Genomic DNA, 24045 nt, shown 5'->3' with positions numbered 1-24045 from the left:
CTGCTTTAGCCCAGGCAGAATGATAGGGGCCTAGCGGACATTATGGAGCCGTGGTGCTGGTGCAGTTGCCTGAATTATGACTGTCAGGGAGGAAACTAATGACACAGGGCCTCTGGGTCCTGAGTCAAGCAGCGCCTCTTTTGGTTTCATCACCAGGGAATCGATCTGTGAATTACTCCTCCTTTGAACGAGTGATGGGATGGAGGGATGCGGAGGAGAAGAAAGAAAAGTACCCACAGGGGGCTAGGGGGAGGAGAGGAAGAGGAGGGCTGTAAAATGGCTGAAGGGAAGATTTAGAGGTAGCTATACTCAATATGAGAGGTAGAGGGAGGCTGTACTGTTGTTTCAATGGAGATAGATGGAGTGCAGATCACGTGTGTGTGTGTGTGTGTGTGTGTGTGTGTGTGTGTGTGTGTGTGTGTGTGTGTGTGTGTGTTGTAGTGGGAAGACAGGGCTCTATGATAGATACATGCAGTTCATCTAGTGCACTAAAGCTATTAAGGCGATCACTTAGGTTAATGTAAAGCCGTGGGCAGGCACACACACACACACACACACACACACACACACACACACACACACACACACACACACACACACCATCACACACACAGAGAGAATGAGAGATAGGGAGAGAAGGAGAGAGAAAAATATAGACAGGAGGAGAGGAGCTGCTCTATTATATTACACACCGTGGTGAATTACACCCCGTAAAACACTGTTTTATCCCCCCAGAGGCTGCTCTATTATATTACACCCCGTAAAACACTGTTTTATCCCCCCAGAGGCTGCTCTATTATATTACACCCCGTAAAACACTGTTTTATCCCCCCAGAGGCTGCTCTATTATATTACACCCCGTAAAACACTGTTTTATCCCCCAGAGGCTGCTCTATTATATTACACCCCGTAAAACACTGTTTTATCCCCCAGAGGCTGCTCTATTATATTACACCCCGTAAAACACTGTTTTATCCCCCAGAGGCTGCTCTATTATATTACACCCCATAAAACACTGTTTTATCCCCCCAGAGGCTGCTCTATTATATTACACCCCGTAAAACACTGTTTTATCCCCCAGAGGCTGCTCTATTATATTACACCCCGTAAAACACTGTTTTATCCCCCCAGAGGCTGCTCTATTATATTACACCCCGTAAAACACTGTTTTATCCCCCAGAGGCTGCTCTATTATATTACACACCGTGGTGAATTACACCCTGTAAAACACTGTTTTATCCCCCCAGAGGCTGCTCTATTATATTACACCCCGTAAAACACTGTTTTATCCCCCAGAGGCTGCTCTATTATATTACACACCGTGGTGAATTACACCCTGTAAAACACTGTTTTATCCCCCCAGAGGCTGCTCTATTATATTACACCCTGTAAAACACTGTTTTATCCCCCCAGAGGCTGCTCTATTATATTCCACCCCGTAAATCACTGTTTTATCCCCCCAGAGGCTGCTCTATTATATTACACACTGTGGTGAATTACACCCCGTAAAACACTGTTTTATCCCCCAGAGGCTGCTCTATTATATTACACACCGTGGTGAATTACACCCCATAAAACACTGTTTTATCCCCCCAGAGGCTGCTCTATTATATTACACCCCGTAAAACACTGTTTTTATCCCCCCAGAGGCTTCTCTATTATATTACACCCCGTAAAACACTGTTTTATCCCCCAGAGGCTGCTCTATTATATTACACACCGTGGTGAATTACACCCTGTAAAACACTGTTTTATCCCCCCAGAGGCTGCTCTATTATATTACACCCCGTAAAACACTGTTTTATCCCCCAGAGGCTGCTCTATTATATTACACACCGTGGTGAATTACACCCTGTAAAACACTGTTTTATCCCCCCAGAGGGTTTTCTATTATATTACACCCCGTAAAACACTGTTTTATCCCCCCAGAGGCTGCTCTATTATATTACACCCCGTAAAACACTGTTTTATCCCCCCAGAGGCTGCTCTATTATATTACACACCGTGGTGAATTACACCCTGTAAAACACTGTTTTACCCCCTCAGAGGCTGCTCTATTATATTACACCCCGTAAAACACTGTTTTATCCCCCCAGAGGCTGCTCTATTATATTACACACCGTGGTGAATTACACCCCGTAAAACACTGTTTTATCCCCCCAGAGGCGGCTCTATTATATTACACACCGTGGTGAATTACACCCCGTAAAACACTGTTTTATCCCCCCAGAGGCTGCTCTATTATATTACACCCCGTAAAACACTGTTTTATCCCCCCAGAGGCTGCTCTATTATATTACACCCCGTAAAACACTGTTTTATCCCCCCAGAGGCTGCTCTATTATATTACACACCGTGGTGAATTACACCCCGTAAAACACTGTTTTATCCCCCCAGAGGCTGCTCTATTATATTACACACCGTGGTGAATTACACCCTGTAAAACACTGTTTTATCCCCCCAGAGGCTGCTCTATTATATTACACCCCGTAAAACACTGTTTTATCCCCCCAGAGGCTGCTCTATTATATTACACCCCGTAAAACACTGTTTTATCCCCCCAGAGGCTGCTCTATTATATTACAACCCGTAAAACACTGTTTTATCCCCCCAGAGGCTGCTCTATTATATTACACCCCGTAAAACACTGTTTTATCCCCCAGAGGCTGCTCTATTATATTACACCCCGTAAAACACTGTTTTATCCCCCCAGAGGCTGCTCTATTATATTACACCCCGTAAAACACTGTTTTATCCCCCAGAGGCTGCTCTATTATATTACACCCCGTAAAACACTGTTTTATCCCCCCAGAGGCTGCTCTATTATATTACACCCCGTAAAACACTGTTTTATCCCCCCAGAGGCTGCTCTATTATATTACACCCCGTAAAACACTGTTTTATCCCCCCAGAGGCTGCTCTATTATATTACACCCCGTAAAACACTGTTTTATCCCCCCAGAGGCTGCTCTATTATATTACACCCCGTAAAACACTGTTTTATCCCCCCAGAGGCTGCTCTATTATATTACACCCCGTAAAACACTGTTTTATCCCCCCAGAGGCTGCTCTATTATATTACACCCCATAAAACACTGTTTTATCCCCCCAGAGGCTGCTCTATTATATTACACCCCGTAAAACACTGTTTTATCCCCCCAGAGGCTGCTCTATTATATTACACACCGTGGTGAATTACACCCCGTAAAACACTGTTTTATCCCCCCAGAGGCTGCTCTATTATATTACACCCCGTAAAACACTGTTTTATCCCCCCAGAGGCTGCTCTATTATATTACACCCCTGTAAAACACTGTTTTATCCCCCCAGAGGCTGCTATAGGCTACGTCCCAAATGGCATCCTATTCCCTAGATAGTGCACTATATTCAGAATAGCTTGCCATTTGGGACGGTCCTGTCACCTCAGGAGGAGTTTTATAGCTTTACTGTAATGGTTTGATAATGCTTAGGAGAGAGTTGAAACAGACACACATCCTCGTCTTGCTATCTCTTCTCTCTCAGATGAAAGAATACCAGACACTGAGGGAACAACATTTTTTCCCTCTCACCCATCTCCACCCTCTCCCTCTCCTATCTTCCCTCGGTCCCCCTTTCACTCCCTGTACTCCACCCCCATCACTTCCTATGGAAGATTGGATCAGCAGTCAGTCACTGTCCATATCAGTGTGCATGTGTGTGTGTGTGTGTGTGTGTGTGTGAGAGAGACTGTGTGTGTGTGTGTGCTTCCATTGGCAGTCATACACTGTGGATGATATTAGAGTGGGAGCCCACTGATAGGGCTCTTCTACACTACATGACCAAAAGTATGTGGACACCTGCTCATTGAACAACTTATTACAAAATCATGGGCATTAATATGGAGTTAGTCTCCCCTTTGCTGCTATAACAGCCTCCACTCTTCTGGGAAGGCTTTCAGCCACAAGAACTTTAGTGAGGTTGGGCACTGATGTTGAACGATTAGGCCTGGCTCCCAGTCGGCGTTCCAATTCATTTCAAAGGTGTTCGATGGGGTTGAGGTCAGGGATCTGTGCAGGCCAGTCAAGTTCTTCCACACCGATCTCAACAAACCATTTCTGTAATTACCTCATTTTGTGCACGGGGACATTGTCATGCTGAAACAGGAAAGGGCCTTCCCCAAACTGTTGCCACAATGTTGGAAGCATAGAATTGTCTAGAATGTCATTGTATGCTGTAGTGTTAAGGTCTCCATTCACTGGAACTAAGGGATCTAGCCTAAACCAAGAAAAACAGCCCCAGACCATTATTCCTCCTCCAACAAACTTTACAGTTGGCACTATTGGGGCAGGTAGCGTTCTTCTGGAATCCCCCAAACACAGATTATTTCGTCGGACTGTCAGACTGAAATAGCCGAATCCACAAATTTGAAGGGGTGTCCACATACTTTTCTATATATAGCGTATCTGTAGTTTCAGTGGTTGCTGTTGTTGCTAGTTGTGACCAACAGAGGTCAGTGGTGGACCAGCAACACAGTGCTGTACTACTGTAGGGAAATAGAAATAGATAGCATGCCGTTTAGATCACTGAGTCTGTTGGTGAGAGAGAGAGAGAGAGAGAGAGAGAGAGAGAGAGAGAGAGATAGAGAGAGAGAACTAGCTTTCTGAATCTACAGAGGAAGTGTTGGGAGCAGAAGTCAAGGCTTTGTCATCTCCCAATGGGAGGGTAGTGTTGCTGTGTCACACTGTCTTCAATGTAATGGCAGCGAGGGTCAAAGGTTCAAGTGGGTCTGTGACTGTGTGTGTGTGCATGTCTTCCCTCTAGCTAATGGTGCAGCCTGTTTCTGTCAGTAGTAATCTGTCCTCCATTATTTCGCTACGTGTGTGTGTCCGTGTGGGGGGTCTGTCTGTGTGAAGGGGTGTCTGTGTGTGTATGTGTGTGTGTGGGTTGTGTGTGGGTGTGTGTGTTATATCTCTCTCTCTCTCCTCCTTCTCTAGACTTTCATCTTTACAGACACGGAGGATGAAGACGTCACCTCCAGAGGTAGGTCTTCAGCTCCACCAATCACAAGCAAGGAGAGACTTGTTGTATTAACAGTTGTAATGATTAATAGCGATAGTTGTTTATTAGACAACAGTTCCAGTTTTAATCTCATTTAAGTCTCATGTCAGAATGTTGTAAAATGAACACATTGATAGGTGCTCTGACTGAAATTCTTTTTTACATACAGGTTACAATGTGATTGTGACAGATTGTCCGTCGGACCACAGTCACCAGGCTCTGTCCTGTAAGATGTCTGCTGAATATGACCACTTCATGGCCTCCGATAAGAAGTGAGTGACCAGCCCAACCTAGACAGAGAGAAACACATAGACTATCACTTTACAGGGCACAGATAGACTATCACTTTACAGGACATAGATAGTCTATCACTTTACAGGACATAGATAGTCTATCACTTTACAGTGTATAGAGAGACTATCACTTTACAGGACATAGATAGTCTATCACTTCACAGGACATAGAAGTATATCTATGTCCTGCAAAGTGATAGACTATCTATGTCCTGTAAAGTGATAGACTATCACTTTACAGGACATAGATATACTATCACTTTACAGGACATAGATAGTCTATCACTTTACAGGACATAGATCGACTATCACTTTACAGGACGTAGATAGACTATCACTTTACAGGGCATAGATAGACTATCACTTTACCGGACGTAGATAGACTATCACTTTACAGGACATAGAGAGACTATCACTTTACAGGACATAGAGAGACTATCACTTTACAGGACATAGCGAGACTATCACTTTACAGGACATAGATAGACTATCACTTTACAGGGCATAGATAGACTATCACTTTACAGGACATAGATATACTATCACTTTACAGGACATCGATAGTCTATCTATGTCCTGTAAAGTGATAGACCATCACTTTACAGGGCATAGAGAGACTATCACTTTACATGACATAGAGAGACTATCACTTTACAGGACATAGAGAGACTATCACTTTACAGGACATAGCGAGACTATCACTTTACAGGACATAGAGAGACTATCACTTTACAGGACATAGATAGTCTATCACTTTACAGGACACAGAGAGACTATCACTTTACAGGACATAGAGATACTATCACTTTACAGGACATAGATAGTCTATCACTTTACAGAACATAGAGAGACTATCACTTTACAGGACATAGAGAGACTATCACTTTACAGGACATAGAGAGACTATCACTTTACAGGACATAGAGAGACTATCACTTTACAGGACATAGAGAGACTATCAATTTACAGGACACAGAGAGACTATCACTTGACAGGACATAGAGAGACTATCACTTTACAGGACACAGAGAGTCTATCACTTTACAGGACATAGAGAGACTATCACTTTACAGGACACAGAGAGACTATCACTTGACAGGACACAGAGAGACTATCACTTTACAGGACACAGAGAGACTATCACTTGACAGGACATAGAGAGACTATCACTTTACAGGACATAGAGAGACTATCACTTTACAGGACACAGAGAGACTATCACTTTACAGGACAAAGAGAGACTATCACTTTACAGGACAAAGAGAGACTATCACCTTACAGGACACAGAGAGACTATCACTTTACAGGACATAGAGAGACTATCACTTTACAGGACATAGAAAGACTATCACTTTACAGGACACAGAGAGACTATCACTTTACAGGACAAAGAGAGACTATCACTTTACAGGACAAAGAGAGACTATCACCTTACAGGACACAGAGAGACTATCACCTTACAGGACATAGAGAGACGATCACTTTACAGGACATAGAGAGACTATCACTTTACAGGACATAGAGATCGCGTTAAAAAGTAGAAGTTGTAAAGTTCCAGACATTTTTATGAACATTTTGTACGAAACTGTAGGGTTTGGCTTCAAGCCTGATAGAAGAAAGGGCAGAGACAAGGTCCCAGTGTTTAGTTTGGAATCAAGCCTTGGTTGTAATTAGAACAGAGGAAAGGGATCAACCGTTCACTTCAGTTTGGAACCGATTCCTGTGTTGTCCCCTCTCCTTCCAGGTGGCTGTGTCATGTTGACGATGATAACTACGTGAATCCTGGAGCTCTTCTCTCCCTGCTCTCAGCCTTCCCCCAAGACGGTGATGTCTACGTGGGCAAGCCCAGCCTCGACCACCCCATCAAGGCCCATGAACTACTGGAGGGCAACAAGACAGTACGCTCCCACCATGCACTGCATAGAGCCGAAAGCTATATTCCAATGACCAATACAATGCTTTGTTCTAGTGGTATGTTAAAGATACGTTTGAGAACTTTGGGGCCTACTACGTTGTCTCTAAACCTCCCACTACTAAGTAGTCTCTAAACCTCCCACTACTAAGTAGTCTCTAAACCTCCCACTACTAAGTAGTCTCTAAACCTCCCACTACTAAGTAGTCTCTAAACCTCCCACTACTAAGTAGTCTCTAAACCTCCCACTACTAAGTAGTCTCTAAACCTCCCACTACTAAGTAGTCTCTAAACCTCCCACTACTAAGTAGTCTCTAAACCTTCCACTACTAAGTAGTCTCTAAACCTCCCACTACTAAGTAGTCTCTAAACCTCCCACTACTAAGTAGTCTCTAAACCTCCCACTTTGGGCTGGATGTGTCAATGTGTAGTTCATACATGCACAATGTATGACCAAAATGACTGTCTTACGTCAATTAGTCACAAAATCCCCTAGTTTTAAACATTTCACTAAACACAACCCTAACCCACGTGGGCCAGCCCTCTAGTATTTCGTGTTCCAGCCAATGAGCTTCAGCCCCTCGCCATTTGAGTGGCAGCTAGCAAGATGCACACCCAGCAGAGCGAGAGGGAGACCATATCTGCACATATGAGCCGTAGTTCACACATTTTCAGGGGACCCCTTTTGGCTTATGGACACTACTTTCAGAACTACTGGCTGAAAAGTATCGGAGAATCTCTTTAAGTAGTATGTTACTGTGGCCATTGGAATATGTCTTTATGTCTCCCTTCCTGAGGGGGTCACTGATATATTTGACCGTTTGATGCCAAGATGGTTGCCATGGGAATTCTCAACCTCAAACAGAGTTGGCCAAGCACTATAAATTATTCAAGTCATTCCACATCTCTCCTCTTTCAATTCACTTCTCATCAGGAATGGAGGGATGGAAGGACGAAGGGATGATTGTAGATCCATCCATTCATGTGGTTTTAGTCACTGTGGAGTGTTTTTCTAACCAGAGGGTTGATTGGTGATTGGCATGTTATTGGTTATTGATCTAAGAACCATGTCATCAAGTGGACGTGTCAAAGACACCCCAGGGGATAGGCTGTCAACCAGCAGGATCGGTCGATTCGATTGGTTTAGAAACAGACATGCTTACACTAGATACACGTGTGTCTTGTATGTGTGTGTGTGAGTAAGTGTGTGTCTCATTTACAGTAGAATGAATGACTGTATTGAGCCCAAGTGTATCTTGGTTCCTGAGAGTCTCTCTCTCTCTCTCTCTCTCTCTCTCTCTCTCTCTCTCTCTCTCTCCTCCTCCTCCTCCTCCTCCTCCCTGGTTAGAGAGTAGATTTAGCGTTGACAGTAGGACAGGCTTCAGACTCCCTAGAGAAAGGGAACACAAGGTCGGAGGAGATGAGGATGAGAGGAGGGGAGGAGAGGGGGACTCCAGAGAGGGAGGAGGAGAGGACCTTGGGAGAATGATGATACACATACCTGTTGTGATTTACACTGCTGTCACGGCAACCGATACAAATCAAATCAAATGTTATTTGTCATATGCTCCGAATACAACAGGTGTAGTAGACCTTTCAGTGAAATGCTGAATACAACAGGTGTAGTAGACCTTTCAGTGAAATGCTGAATACAACAGGTGTAGTAGACCTTTCAGTGAAATGCTGAATACAACAGGTGTAGTAGACCTTTCAGTGAAATGCTGAATACAACAGGTGTAGTAGACCTTTCAGTGAAATGCTGAATACAACAGGTGTAGTAGACCTTACTGTGAAATGCTGAATACAATAGGTGTAGTAGACCTTTCAGTGAAATGCTGAATACAACAGGTGTAGTAGACCTTTCAGTGAAATGCTGAATACAACAGGTGTAGTAGACCTTACAGTGAAATGCTGAATACAACAGGTATAGTAGACCTTACAGTGAAATGCTGAATACAACAGGTGTAGTAGACCTTTCAGTGAAATGCTGAACACAACAGGTATAGTAGACCTTACTGTGAAATGCTGAATACAACAGGTGTAGTAGACCTTACTGTGAAATGCTGAATACAACAGGTGTAGTAGACCTTACAGTGAAATGCTGAATACAACAGGTGTAGTAGACCTTACAGTGAAATGCTGAATACAACAGGTGTAGTAGACCTTACTGTGAAATGCTGAATACAACAGGTGTAGTAGACCTTTCAGTGAAATGCTGAATACAACAGGTGTAGTAGACCTTACTGTGAAATGCTGAATACAACAGGTGTAGTAGACCTTACTGTGAAATGCTGAATACAACAGGTGTAGTAGACCTTACTGTGAAATGCTGAATACAACAGGTGTAGTAGACCTTACTGTGAAATGCTGAATACAACAGGTGTAGTAGACCTTACTGTGAAATGCTGAATACAACAGGTGTAGTAGACCTTACAGTGAAATACTGAATACAACAGGTGTAGTAGACCTTACTGTGAAATGCTGAATACAACAGGTGTAGTAGACCTTTCAGTGAAATGCTGAATACAACAGGTGTAGTAGACCTTTCAGTGAAATGCTGAATACAACAGGTGTAGTAGACCTTTCAGTGAAATGCTGAATACAACAGGTGTAGTAGACCTTACTGTGAAATGCTGAATACAACAGGTGTAGTAGACCTTTCAGTGAAATGCTGAATACAACAGGTGTAGTAGACCTTTCAGTGAAATGCTGAATACAACAGGTGTAGTAGACCTTTCAGTGAAATGCTTACTTACAAGCCCTTAACCAACAATGCAGTTTTAAGAAAAATACCTACAAACAGAAAGAGAGAAAGTAACAAATAATTAGAGCAGCATTAAAATAGCAGTAGTGAGGCTATATACAGGGGGTACTGGCACAGGGTCAATGTGCGGGGGCACCGGTCGAGGTAATTGAGGTAATATGAATATGTAGATAGAGTTATTGAAGTGGCTATGCACAGGTAATAACAGAGAGTAGCAGCAGAGCAAGGGGGGGGGGGGGGGGGGGGGATTGCACATAGTCTTAGTAGCCATTTGATTAGATGTTCAGGAGTCTTATGACTTGGGGGTAGAAGCTGTTTAGAAGCCTCTTGGACCTAGACTTGGCGCTCCGGTACCACTTGCCGTGCGGTAGCAGAGAGAACAGTCTATGACTGGGGTGGCTGGAGTCTTTGACAATTTTTAGGGCCTTCCTCCGACACTGCCTGGTATAGAGGTCCTGGGTGGCAGGAAGGTTGGCCCTGGTGATGTACTGGATCGTACGGCAACTGCTCGGAGATCGAGCAGTTGCCGTACCAGGCAGTGATGCAACCAGCCAGGGTGCTCTCGATGGTGCAGCTGTAGAACCTTTTGAGGATCTGCCAAATGTTTTCGGTCTGCTGAGGGGGAATAGGTTTTGTCGTGCCCTCTTCTGGTGTGCTTGAACCATGTTAGTTTGTTGGTGATGTGGACACCAAGAAATTTGAATCTCTCAACCTGCTCCACTACAGCCTCGTCGATGAGATACACAACAACTCTGCCCACCATCTGATTTTCATGACAAATACCAGACAAATAACAGATATATTGTCCGCTTTACAAATGCTACACAAATATAAACATGCACAATCTCCTTGCTAATCACTTACAAGACAAATAGCATACAAAATACAGTATGTCACTTTTATAAATGCTTAAAAGTAGCATATGCCAGACTCATAGCAAAGTGAGTCAGAGAGAACTGAAAACGTCTCTCATTGTAAGTACATCACAGAATATGCTGAGTTTGAGGGAAACTGAGGACACAGAGAGAGTTATATCATCGTTTTGAGGGAAACTGAGGACACAGAGAGAGTTGTATCATCGTTTTGAGGGAAACTGAGGACACAGAGAGAGTTGTATCATCGTTTTGAGGGAAACGGAGGACACAGAGAGAGTTGTATCATCGTTTTGAGGGAAACTGAGGACACAGAGAGAGTTGTATCATCGTTGTGGATGGAGGGAGTTTCCTCTACCTGTTCTAGCACATCAACCTCTACATGGTTCATTCTGTCTGGAAGGTGGAAGTCTGGGCTCTGTTCATGTCTTGTGTTGAAGCTAACTGTTCCAAAGAGAGGTGCCGTTCTGCTTGGTGATTAACTGTGTGTGTTTCTAGAAAGAGGTGCCGTTCTGCTTGGTGATTGACTGTGTGTGTTTCTAGAAAGAGGTGCCGTTCTGCTTGGTGATTGACTGTGTGTGTTCTTCTAGAAAGAGGTGCCGTTCTGCTTGGTGATTGACTGTGTATGTTTCTAGAAAGAGGTGCCGTTCTGCTTGGTGATTGACTGTGTGTGTTCTTCTAGAAGGAGGTGCCGTTCTGCTTGGTGATTGACTGTGTGTTCTTCTAGAAAGAGGTGCCGTTCTGCTTGGTGATTGACTGTGTGTTCTTCTAGAAAGAGGTGCCGTTCTGCTTGGTGATTGACTGTGTGTGTTTTTCTTTCTAGAAAGAAGTGCAGTTCTGGTTTGCCACGGGAGGAGCAGGCTTCTGTCTGAGTCGCAGACTAGCTGAGAAGATGGCTCCATGGGCTAGGTGAGGAGTGTGTGTGTGTGTCTGTGTGTTTGGGTCAAGAGGGAACTCTAGTCCATGAGAACAGGTGTGTGTGTGTGTGTAGGGGTTTGTCTGTGTGAAAGATGGAGAGTCAGAGAGTGTACATTATATATATGAATGTATGTGACAGTGTGTGTTGGGTCATTGGACATACAGTCTGTGTATATGCTTGTCTTTATGTGACTCTATGTGTGACAGTCCGGTCTGGATTTGAGTCATTGTGGGTGTATCTATATCTGACTCTGTGTGTGTGTGTCTACCTGTGTGTCTAGTGGTCCCAGGTTTGAGCAGACGTCAGCAGTGATCCGTCTGCCAGATGACTGTACAGTAGGCTTCATCGTAGAGAGAAGACTGGGGATATCCATGGTCCACAGTTCAATGTTCCACTCTCACCTGGAGAACCTGCTACTGCTGACGCCCGGCAATATACCTCTACAGGTCAGGCACGCATACACACACACACACACACACACACACACACACACACACACACACACACACACACACACACACACACACACACACACACACACACACACACACACACACACACACACACACACACACACACACACACACACACACACACACACACACACACACACAAGTAATTTCTGCCTCATGTAATGTGTTTTCTCTCCTCTAAGTTGTATGGTGTGTGTTCTCTCTAGGTGACTCTTAGTTATGGGCTGTTTGAGAACAAGATGAACAGTGTGGAGCTGAATAGACTCTTCTCCAAGGAGGATGATCCCTCCAGGTCAGTACCAACCTGTCCTCAGGCCAAGAAACCTTGACAGAAGCCAGGGTTGCAATATGCCAGTAACGTTCCCAGAAATCCCTTTCCACAAATCCTGGTTGGTGGATTACGGAATTCCTTGCTTATTCCCTCCTGATTCCTGTCGTTTTACAACCGGGATTCCTGGAAAACTTTTGGTAAAGTTACCGGTATCCTGCAACACGACACCAGACTCTAGAGGGGGAGATCCTTCTTCTCTGCCTGCTGGGGTTCAACATGTCCCAACATTTATAATAGAACAGAGACATTGTTGTGGTAGCTATGTGCTGTACATATAGGTAGGGGTAAAGTTACCAGTATCCTGCAACACGACACCAGTCTCTAGAGGGGGAGATCCTTCTTCTCTGCCTGCTGGGGTTCAACATGTCCCAACATTTATAATAGAACAGAGACATTGTTGTGGTAGCTATGTGCTGTACATATAGGTAGGGGTAAAGTTACCAGTATCCTGCAACACGACACCAGTCTCTAGAGGGGGAGATCCTTCTTCTCTGCCTGCTGGGGTTCAACATGTCCCAACATTTATAATAGAACAGAGACATTGTTGTGGTAGCTATGTGCTGTACATATAGGTAGGGGTAAAGTTACCAGTATCCTGCAACACGACACCAGACTCTAGAGGGGGAGATCCTTCTTCTCTGCCTGCTGGGGTTCAACATGTCCCAACATTTATAATAGAACAGAGACATTGTTGTGGTAGCTATGTGCTGTACATATAGGTAGGGGTAAAGTTACTAGGCAACAGGATAGACAATAGGCAGTGACAGCAGCGCATGTGGTGAGTGTGAAAGTGTGTGTGTGTGTGAGTGTATGTGTGTGTGTGTGTGTGTGTGTGGCATCAGTGCGCATGTAATGTGTGTGTGGGCATATGTAGTGTGTGTGTGTAAATACGGTATGTGTGTGTGTGTGTGTATATACGGTATGTGTGTGTTGGTGTGTCAGTGTAAGTATGTGTGAGTGTGTGTGCGTAGAGTCCGTGCGAGCCAGTTAGTTTAAAAAAGGGTCAATGCAGGTAGTCCGGATAGCCAGTCTGGTTTAGCAGCCTCATGGTTCGGGGGTAGACGCTGTCCAGGGTCCTGGTAAGGCTTGTCATGTATATGCATGTGTCCTTTACAGATGCTGTAAAAAGAGCAATCATCTCACTTGTCGATTCAATGTTCATTCACTGTATTTCTGTACGTTTAATAATGACATATTTCATCATATTGAATGTTCTGTCATTCTTTACAGGTTTAAGACGGTCCACTGTCTACTCTATCCACTGACCAGCTGGTGCCCTTGAAGACTCCAACTCCCAGCAGCACCTGTGCCTCCTGAGACTTTCCCAAATGGTGTCAGCACTTCCTGGATTCTCTCTTTTCTCCTGAAGTGTACACTCGTTTACTACTTCCAACAAATCTATAAGTGATGGGTTGGTCGAGGTATGGGCTAGTGGGGGTTTCACCCTTGCGTCTTACCCCGGTCATTAACCTTGAAATCAGTGTACAAACTTTGGGAGCAAGGAGAGATAATTGGGACACAGCCCTGGTTTTACATGGAAATAACAGGGACGACAAGCATTAGTCTGGTGCAGAATGCAGCCTGCACTTCCTGTAGCCTATCGACTTATTCTAGGAGTTCTAGGAGCCCTCCAGATCCCTTACCAAGACTAGGAGCCCTCCAGAGCCCTTAACAAGACTAGGAGCCCTCCAGAGCCCTTACCAAGACAGAACTTGCATCATTTATTTGCAGGTGTGTATATTTGTTGAACAGAGACCAAAATAATTATGAATATACTTTTTTTTATAGATTTGTAAAACTTCTTATGATGACCTCTGGTGAAACTCACTGCTGTAAAATATCTGCCGTTTTTTTAATCTGTTCTGTTATGAAAACTGTTTTGAAATTGTTGGAAAGGCGTATTTTTATTTAATTTTAACACCTTGTTTAACTTTAAAAGTGTATTCACGTCCCAGTCTGGGCTGTCTGTACATAGTTCCTGATTTCTGCAAAGCCTGAAAGAATCAACATGGTTTATACAGCCTTGAAGGAGAGGTGTGTGTGGAGCTGCTTTGTGTGTACTGGAGATACAGTGTGTGTGTGTGTGTGTGTGTGTGTGTGTGTGTGTGTGTGTGTGATATGAAGGAGAGTGAGTAGATCTGAGCTACAGATGACAGGCGTGATTCGCTGGGTCGTAGCGGTTCAGGACTCTCAGAGGACTGAGAGGGATACAGGGAATCGGTGAAGGGTTAAATAAGATTGGGGATTGTGATTGACAGTCTGTGTGTGTTCTCAGTGTGTGTACTCTCTGTGTGTCTATCTCCAGTGGTGCATGGACACCACTCTTCCCCCATGTTCTCCCAGAGGTATACACAGAAACAGTGAGGGGTGTACTCAACCGTCACCTCAAGGCCACACACTCTGTTTGTGTGTGTGTGTGTGTGTGTGTTTGTGTGTGTTTGTGTGTATGTATCTCTGTGTGTGTATCTCTCTGTTTCTGTGTGTGTGTGTGTGTATCTCTGTGTGTGTATCTCTCTGTTTCTGTGTGTGTGTGTGTGTGTTTTTGTGTATCTCTGTGTGTGTATCTCTGTGTTTCTGTGTGTGTGTGTGTTAATATGTGTATCTCTCTGTTTCTGTGTGTGTGTGTGTTAATATGTGCATCTCTCTGTTTCTGTGTGTGTGTTTCACCAAGGAGAAGGGACTTACTCTCCACAGTATGACTCATATCCTCCCTGGTCTCAGAGGTGGTGTGACGTCATGACAGTCCCGTGTAGCTCAGTTAGTAGGGCAGGGTGCTTGCAACGCCAGGGTTGTGGGTTTGATTCCCACGGGGGACCAGCAGGAAAATGTATTCACTCACTACTGTAACTCTGGATGAGAGCGTCTGCTAAATGACCACGGTGTGAAATGTTAGGAACTGAACCAAGCGTGTGTGTGTGATGCACAGAGATACTATAAAAAGTGTGTACTGGTACTCTATAAAAGGCAGTGATTGGCCCACTGTAGGGATAAAATGGACCCAGGCTGTGATAGTTGGAGTGCAGCACTCACTGTTGTGTTTGTGTTGCTCTCAGCGCTGCAGTTTCATCTTCTGTCTCATAAAACCGCTATACAGGATTCTGAAAGGTTGTGAGGGAGAGAATAGAGTTTCCCTGGGTCTCAACGAATGCCAATGTTCCATTTGAGACCTCTCTAGACCTTTCTACACAGGGATATAAGCTGAGCAGAGTGTGTCTGGAGAGAACGACTGAACAAAGATATTCTCATCTCTTAGTATTTGTGTATCCACTGACCCTAACTAACCAACAATTCCAAGCCTAAACTATTGTTTAAAGAAGAATGGGGAACAAGACAGAATGGCAAACAAGACAGAATGGGACATTTTTTGCACACTTTTGTTTATATCCCTGTTTGTGAGCATTTGCCCAGATAATCCATCCACCTGACAGGTGTGGCATATCAAGAAGCTGATTCAACAGCATGATCATTACACGGGTGCACCTTGTGCTGGGGACAATAGAAGGCCACTTTAAAATGTGCAGTTTTGTTACACAACACAATGCCATAGATGTCTCATGTTGAGGGAGCGTGTAATTGGCATGCTGACTGCAGGAATGTCCACCAGAGCTGTTGCCAGATAATTATATGTTTATTCTTTATTTACAATAAGCCGCCTCCAACATCGTTTTAGAGAATTTGGCAGTACTTTCATGACTGCAGTTCAGCGTCGTAACCGACTTCAGTGGGAAAATGCTCCCCTTCGATGGCCACTGGCACACTGGAGAAGTGTGCTCTTCACGGATGAATCCCGGTTTCAACTGTACCGGGCAGATGGCAGACAGCATGTATGGTGCATTGTGGGTAAGTGGTTTTCTGATGTCAACGTTGCGAACAGAGTGCCCCATGTTGGTGGTGGGGTTATAGTATGGGCAGCCATAAGCTACGGACAGGTAACACAATTGCATTTTCTGTATGGCAATTTGAATGCACAAAGATACATTGTTGTGCCATTCATCCGCCACCATCACCTCATGTTTCAGCATGATAACGCACGGCCCCGTGTCGCAAGGATCTGTACACAATTCCTGGAAGCTGAAAATGTCCCAGTTCTTTCATGGCCTGCACACTCACCAGACATGTCACCCATTCAGTATGTTTGGGATGCTCTGGATTGATGTATACGACAACGTATTCCAGTTCCCACCAATATCCAGAAACTTCACACAGCCATTGAAGAGAAGTGGGACAACAACCACAGGCCACAATCAGCAGCCTGATCAACTCTATGGAGATGTGTACTGATCACGATACAGTTTACCACAGGTTATAAACTGCCCTAGCGTTTATTCTCCAGAGTACTGAACATGATACAGTTTACCACAGGTTATAAACTGCACTAGTGTTTATTCTCCAGAGTACTGAACACGATACAGTTTACCACAGGTTATAAACTGCCCTAGCGTTTATTCTCCAGAGTACTGAACATGATACAGTTTACCACAGGTTATAAACTGCCCTAGTGTTTATTCTCCAGAGTACTGAACACGATACAGTTTACCACAGGTTATAAACTGCCCTAGTGTTTATTCTCCAGAGTACTGAACACGATACAGTTTACCACAGGTTATAAACTGCCCTAGCGTTTATTCTCCAGAGTACTGAACATGATACAGTTTACCACAGGTTATAAACTGCCCTAGTGTTTATTCTCCAGAGTACTGAACATGATACAGTTTACCACAGGTTATAAACTGCACTAGCGTTTATTCTCCAGAGTACTGAACATGATACAGTTTACCACAGGTTATAAACTGCCCTAGTGTTTATTCTCCAGAGTACTGAACACGATACAGTTTACCACAGGTTATAAACTGCCCTAGTGTTTATTCTCCAGAGTACTGAACACGATACAGTTTACCACAGGTTATAAACTGCCCTAGTGTTTATTCTCCAGAGTACTGAACACGATACAGTTTACCACAGGTTATAAACTGCCCTAGTGTTTATTCTCCAGAGTACTGAACACGATACAGTTTACCACAGGTTATAAACTGCCCTAGCGTTTATTCTCCAGAGTACTGAACACGATACAGTTTACCACAGGTTATAAACTGCCCTAGTGTTTATTCTCCAGAGTACTGAACACGATACAGTTTACCACAGGTTATAAACTGCCCTAGTGTTTATTCTCGAGAGTACTGAACATGATACAGTTTACCACAGGTTATAAACTGAAAGTGACGTCATTCGTTTTCTAACTGTCCCGTCCCTCCTCCACTCCGGTACAATGGCAGTATAGTTCTCAAGCCTTCCCACATCATCTCTCACCAATTTAGATCATTTATGACCAAGTCAAGGTCTTCCTGTGTAGATAAGCATTCTAGCCAGTCTGACGATAAGTTCATTCGTTTCTACCAAGGAACAGACAGTCATTGTTCTAATTCTTGATTATAATTACACACATTATATTCAGTACTAGGATTAAAAGAACATTCATACATCTATACTGTAACATAATAGTATTCTGATTAGTCAGTCCTGATTGAAATGTATACATAATTAGTCATTATTGATCAAAAATCCCTTAACAGAAAGAGAGGGAGATTAGAGCATGAGGGAGCGAGAGAAGAGACCAAGAGTGAAAGAGCATAGGGAGAGTGCTCAGAAATATACCACAAAGAAACTGGCAGAAAACTAAGTGGGAATCTTAAACAAAAAATAGGCCGCAATATTAAAGAATGATTCATTTACAGTAGGTGTTCTTCCTGAGATAGACCTCCTCATTGGCTAAATACTGTAACTAGGTAACTTAGTCCAGTTTGAGGAGTGGCTCGTCAGACTCATCTGGACTGGCAGAGAAAGTGCTGTCAAGTGGAGAGGTTGCCATAGTGACGCATGTAGCTGGTGTGCTCCAGTAGAGTGGGGAAGAAGAGGGGAGAGAAAAGAGAGAAGAGAAGAGAGAAGAGAGAAAAGGAGAGGAGAGATGGAGAAAAGGAGTAGAGAGGAGAGAGAAACGGAGAGGAGAGATGGAGAAAAGGAGAAGAGAGAAAAGGAGAGGAGAGATGGAGAAAATGAGAAGAGAGAAGAGAGAAAAGGAGTAGAGAGGAGAGAGAAAAGGAGAGGAGAGATGGAGAAAATGAGAAGAGAGAAAAGGAGAGGAGAGATGGAGAAAATGAGAAGAGAGAAGAGAGAAAAGGAGTAGAGAGGAGAGAGAAAAGGAGAGGAGAGATGGAGAAAAAGAGTAGAGAGAAGAGAGAAAAGGAGAGGAGAGAGTAGCGAGAAGAGCCATTGACTTATCAGTGAGTGAGCTGTTAACTTCATTGAGATGGTCATTGACTGATGGGTGCATGGTTTGTGTGTGCGTGTGTATGTGAGAGAGAGTTTTTGTGTTCAAACTTGTGTGTGTGTGTGTGTGTGTCAGAGAGAGAAATAGTGAGACGGAGAGGTTGTGTGCTGCACTAAGGGAGATGGAGAGTCCTTTTAGAGATTGCTGCTGGCTAGTTCAGGGCTATCCAAAGCTGCTTTATTAGGCTGGGGGGAGTGTGTATGTGTGTGGGGTGTGTGTGCTTATTGTCCTCCCTTTATTAGGTTCCAACTCAACAACCCTCACTGCTACTTCCATGGAGACAGCACAGCGCTGTGGCCCTGCTGGGGCTCACTCTCTTTCTCTATACCTCTCTCTCTCTTTCTCTCTTTCTCTCTACCGCTCTCTCGCTCTCTCTCTCTCTCTCTACCTCTCTCTCTCTCTTTCTCTCTACCGCTCTCTCTCTCTCTCTCTCTCTCTCTCTCTCTCTTTCTACCGCTCTCTCTCTCTTTCTCTCTACCGCTCTCTCTCTCTCTCTCTACCGCTCTCTCTCTCTCTTTCTACCGCTCTCTCTCTCTCTCTCTTTCTCTCTCTCTCTCTCTACCGCTCTCTCTCTCTTTCTCTCTACCTCTCTCTCTCTCTCTCTCTCTCTCTACCTCTCTCTCTCTCTCTACCTCTCTCTCTCTCTCTTTCTCTCTACCTCTACCTCCCTCCACCATCTCACAAAGACAGCTTTTGAAAATACACTATATATACAAATGTATATACAAAGAATCGGGCACACAGCCATGCAATCTCCATAGCCAAACATTGGCAGTAGAATGGTCCGTACTGAAGAGCTCAGTGACTTTCAACATGGCACCGTCATAGAATGCCACCCTTCCAACAAGTCACTTTCTGCCCTACTAGATCGGCCCTGGTCACCTGAAAGTGTTGTTATTGTGAAGTGGAAACATCTAGGAGCAACAACGGCTCCGCTGCAAAGTGGTAGGCCACACAAGCTCACAAAGCGGGACCACCAAGTGCTGAAGCGTGTAAAAACCATCTGTCCTTGGCAGTGGTGATTTTAGCATGTCAATCTGGGAGGGGCAAACAAAACCAAGAAGTGTGGGAAGCATGTCATCAAAGCCACTACACAACACTAAACACTACATTAATTACACTATAACGGTGACAAACGGTGCCCAAAACGGTAAGTCCCAACTGCAGTCCCAACACCTTACCGCTGCCACATTCGATAATTACATTTCTCTAAAACAGGTTATAGGCTACATGTGCACCACCAAGTCAGAACAGTAGGCGGAATCAAGAGGGGAAAATAGACCAAATGATTAGGCTGAGGCACCGATACATTTGATCTTTAATTCTTCTCCATTATTTCTCTTCATATGACAAGGATTTGCCAGTAGATTGTCGACTTGATTCATGATGATGACTGCTAGTGAAGATTTTGAAAGTATGATGTTGACATGATCAGTCCAATCAAAGCTACTGTAGATATAATGTGATTTGGTGTGATTTTATCTATGGCCAATGACCTTGAGCCTTCTTGGATGAGCACTTCTAATGTAACTCTATTGCAGCACCCAATGAGCTTGAATTTTAGAGCTCTACCCTTGGACTTGGCGGTGACTTATTGTCCCCATGAGTGACAGAACATTGAGCCAATCACGGTGCAACTAGAGAACCTTATCAACCCCTACACTCCATATTTTCAGCTGGCTGCGCCACCACCAGAGAAAGCATAGAGCTAGGCTGAAACATCTGCATTTTGGAGCTGCCTTACTCAACAAAGCAAAAAGAGACCATGTTTGAATGAGGATGTGTTAACTCAGTGATTATTATTATTTATTTTTTTACATTGTTTGCAAACTGATATGTCACATGTATTAATGTCAGAATAACATCCAGAAAATGTAAGCCCCCTCCCCCAAAAACTCTCTCTATATATATATTTTATTTTTTGTTGCTAGAAATGTGTGGCTCAATTAGTGACTAAATGAACTCCCTGAGCCAGATGGGGAAGAGGGAGTGTGTTAGAGACTAAATGAACTCCCTGAGCCAGATGGGGAAGAGGGAACGAGGGAGAGTGTTAGAGACTAAATGAACTCCCTGAGCCAGATGGGGAAGAGGGAACGAGGGAGAGTGTTAGAGACTAAATGAACTCCCTGAGCCAGATGGGGAAGAGGGAACGAGGGAGAGTGTTAGAGACTAAATGAACTCCCTGAGCCAGATGGGGAAGAGGGAACGAGGGAGAGTGTTAGAGACTAAATGAACTCCCTGAGCCAGATGGGGAAGAGGGAACGAGGGAGAGTGTTAGAGACTAAATGAACTCCCTGAGCCAGATGGGGAAGAGGGAACGAGGGAGAGTGTTAGAGACTAAATTAACTCCCTGAGCCAGATGGGGAAGAGGGAACGAGGGAGAGTGTTAGTGACTAAATTAACTCCCTGAGCCAGATGGGGAAGAGGGAACGAGGGAGAGTGTTAGAGACTAAATGAACTCCCTGAGCCAGATGGGGAAGAGGGAACGAGGGAGAGTGTTAGTGACTAAATGAACTCCCTGAGCCAGATGGGGAAGAGGGAACGAGGGAGAGTGTTAGTGACTAAATGAACTCCCTGAGCCAGATGGGGAAGAGGGAACGAGGGAGAGTGTTAGAGACTAAATGAACACCCTGAGCCAGATGGGGAAGAGGGAACGAGGGAGAGTGTTAGAGACTAAATGAACTCCCTGAGCCAGATGGGGAAGAGGGAACGAGGGAGTGTGTTAGTGACTAAATGAACTCCCTGAGCCAGATGGGGAAGAGGGAACGAGGGAGAGTGTTAGAGACTAAATGAACTCCCTGAGCCAGATGGGGAAGAGGGAACGAGGGAGAGTGTTAGTGACTAAATGAACTCCCTGAGCCAGATGGGGAAGAGGGAACGAGGGAGAGTGTTAGAGACTAAATTAACTCCCTGAGCCAGATGGTGAAGAGGGAACGAGGGAGTGTGTTAGTGACTAAATGAACTCCCTGAGCCAGATGGGGAAGAGGGAACGAGGGAGTGTGTTAGAGACTAAATGAACTCCCTGAGCCAGATGGGGAAGAGGGAACGAGGGAGTGTGTTAGAGACTAAATGAACTCCCTGAGCCAGATGGGGAAGAGGGAACGAGGGAGTGTGTTAGAGACTAAATGAACTCCCTGAGCCAGATGGGGAAGAGGGAACGAGGGAGAGTGTTAGAGACTAAATGAACTCCCTGAGCCAGATGGGGAAGAGGTAACGAGGGAGTGTGTTAGAGACTAAATGAACTCCCTGAGCCAGATGGGGAAGAGGGAACGAGGGAGTGTGTTAGAGACTAAATGAACTCCCTGAGCCAGATGGGGAAGAGGGAACGAGGGAGTGTGTTAGAGACTAAATGAACTCCCTGAGCCAGATGGGGAAGAGGGAGTGTGTTAGAGACTAAATGAACTCCCTGAGCCAGATGGGGAAGAGAGAACGAGGGAGTGTGTTAGAGACTAAATGAACTCCCTGAGCCAGATGGGGAAGAGAGAACGAGGGAGTGTGTTAGAGACTAAATGAACTCCCTAAGCCAGATGGGGAAGAGGGAACGAGGGAGTGTGTTAGAGACTAAATGAACTCCCTGAGCCAGATGGGGAAGAGGGAACGAGGGAGTGTGTTAGAGACTAAATGAACTCCCTGAGCCAGATGGGGAAGAGAGAACGAGGGAGTGTGTTAGAGACTAAATTAACTCCCTGAGCCAGATGGGGAAGAGGGAGTGTGTTAGAGACTAAATGAACTCCCTGAGCCAGATGGGGAAGAGGGAACGAGGGAGTGTGTTAGAGACTAAATGAACTCCCTGAGCCAGATGGGGAAGAGGGAGTGTGTTAGTGACTAAATGAACTCCCTGAGCCAGATGGGGAAGAGGGAGTGTGTTAGAGACTAAATGAACTCCCTGAGCCAGATGGGGAAGAGGGAACGAGGGAGAGTGTTAGAGACTAAATGAACTCCCTGAGCCAGATGGGGAAGAGGGAACGAGGGAGTGTGTTAGAGACTAAATGAACTCCCTGAGCCAGATGGGGAAGAGGGAGAGTGTTAGAGACTAAATGAACTCCCTGAGCCAGATGGGGAAGAGGGAACGAGGGAGAGTGTTAGAGACTAAATGAACTCCCTGAGCCAGATGGGGAAGAGGGAACGAGGGAGAGTGTTAGTGACTAAATGAACTCCCTGAGCCAGATGGGGAAGAGGGAACGAGGGAGAGTGTTAGTGACTAAATGAACTCCCTGAGCCAGATGGGGAAGAGGGAACGAGGGAGAGTGTTAGAGACTAAATGAACACCCTGAGCCAGATGGGGAAGAGGGAACGAGGGAGAGTGTTAGAGACTAAATGAACTCCCTGAGCCAGATGGGGAAGAGGGAACGAGGGAGTGTGTTAGTGACTAAATGAACTCCCTGAGCCAGATGGGGAAGAGGGAACGAGGGAGAGTGTTAGAGACTAAATGAACTCCCTGAGCCAGATGGGGAAGAGGGAACGAGGGAGAGTGTTAGTGACTAAATGAACTCCCTGAGCCAGATGGGGAAGAGGGAACGAGGGAGAGTGTTAGAGACTAAATTAACTCCCTGAGCCAGATGGTGAAGAGGGAACGAGGGAGTGTGTTAGTGACTAAATGAACTCCCTGAGCCAGATGGGGAAGAGGGAACGAGGGAGTGTGTTAGAGACTAAATGAACTCCCTGAGCCAGATGGGGAAGAGGGAACGAGGGAGTGTGTTAGAGACTAAATGAACTCCCTGAGCCAGATGGGGAAGAGGGAACGAGGGAGTGTGTTAGAGACTAAATGAACTCCCTGAGCCAGATGGGGAAGAGGGAACGAGGGAGAGTGTTAGAGACTAAATGAACTCCCTGAGCCAGATGGGGAAGAGGTAACGAGGGAGTGTGTTAGAGACTAAATGAACTCCCTGAGCCAGATGGGGAAGAGGGAACGAGGGAGTGTGTTAGAGACTAAATGAACTCCCTGAGCCAGATGGGGAAGAGGGAACGAGGGAGTGTGTTAGAGACTAAATGAACTCCCTGAGCCAGATGGGGAAGAGGGAGTGTGTTAGAGACTAAATGAACTCCCTGAGCCAGATGGGGAAGAGAGAACGAGGGAGTGTGTTAGAGACTAAATGAACTCCCTGAGCCAGATGGGGAA

At 44.9% G+C, this 24045-nt stretch overlaps 1 protein-coding gene across 1 annotated transcript in view; it reads left to right on the top strand.

Moving 5' to 3' along the window:
- The window catches only part of LOC118940346 (beta-1,3-N-acetylglucosaminyltransferase manic fringe-like), a 20451-nt gene extending 5817 nt beyond the window's left edge, over window positions 1-14634 (top strand). The window contains exons 2-8 of the mRNA XM_036949178.1: window positions 4974-5019; window positions 5207-5309; window positions 7075-7228; window positions 11702-11787; window positions 12078-12243; window positions 12477-12562; window positions 13832-14634. Coding sequence (XP_036805073.1) covers window positions 4974-5019; window positions 5207-5309; window positions 7075-7228; window positions 11702-11787; window positions 12078-12243; window positions 12477-12562; window positions 13832-13883 — 693 coding nt within the window. The 3' untranslated portion in view covers window positions 13884-14634. The remainder of the gene's footprint in view (window positions 1-4973; window positions 5020-5206; window positions 5310-7074; window positions 7229-11701; window positions 11788-12077; window positions 12244-12476; window positions 12563-13831) is intronic.
- The last annotated feature ends 9411 nt before the right edge of the window (window positions 14635-24045 follow it).

This window comes from Oncorhynchus mykiss, chromosome 17, assembly GCF_013265735.2.
Source record: "Oncorhynchus mykiss isolate Arlee chromosome 17, USDA_OmykA_1.1, whole genome shotgun sequence".
In the NCBI taxonomy this organism is placed as follows: Eukaryota; Metazoa; Chordata; class Actinopteri; order Salmoniformes; family Salmonidae; genus Oncorhynchus; species Oncorhynchus mykiss.
The sequence above is the reverse complement of the archived record's forward strand: the minus strand, read 5'-3'. Positions and strand labels throughout refer to the sequence as shown.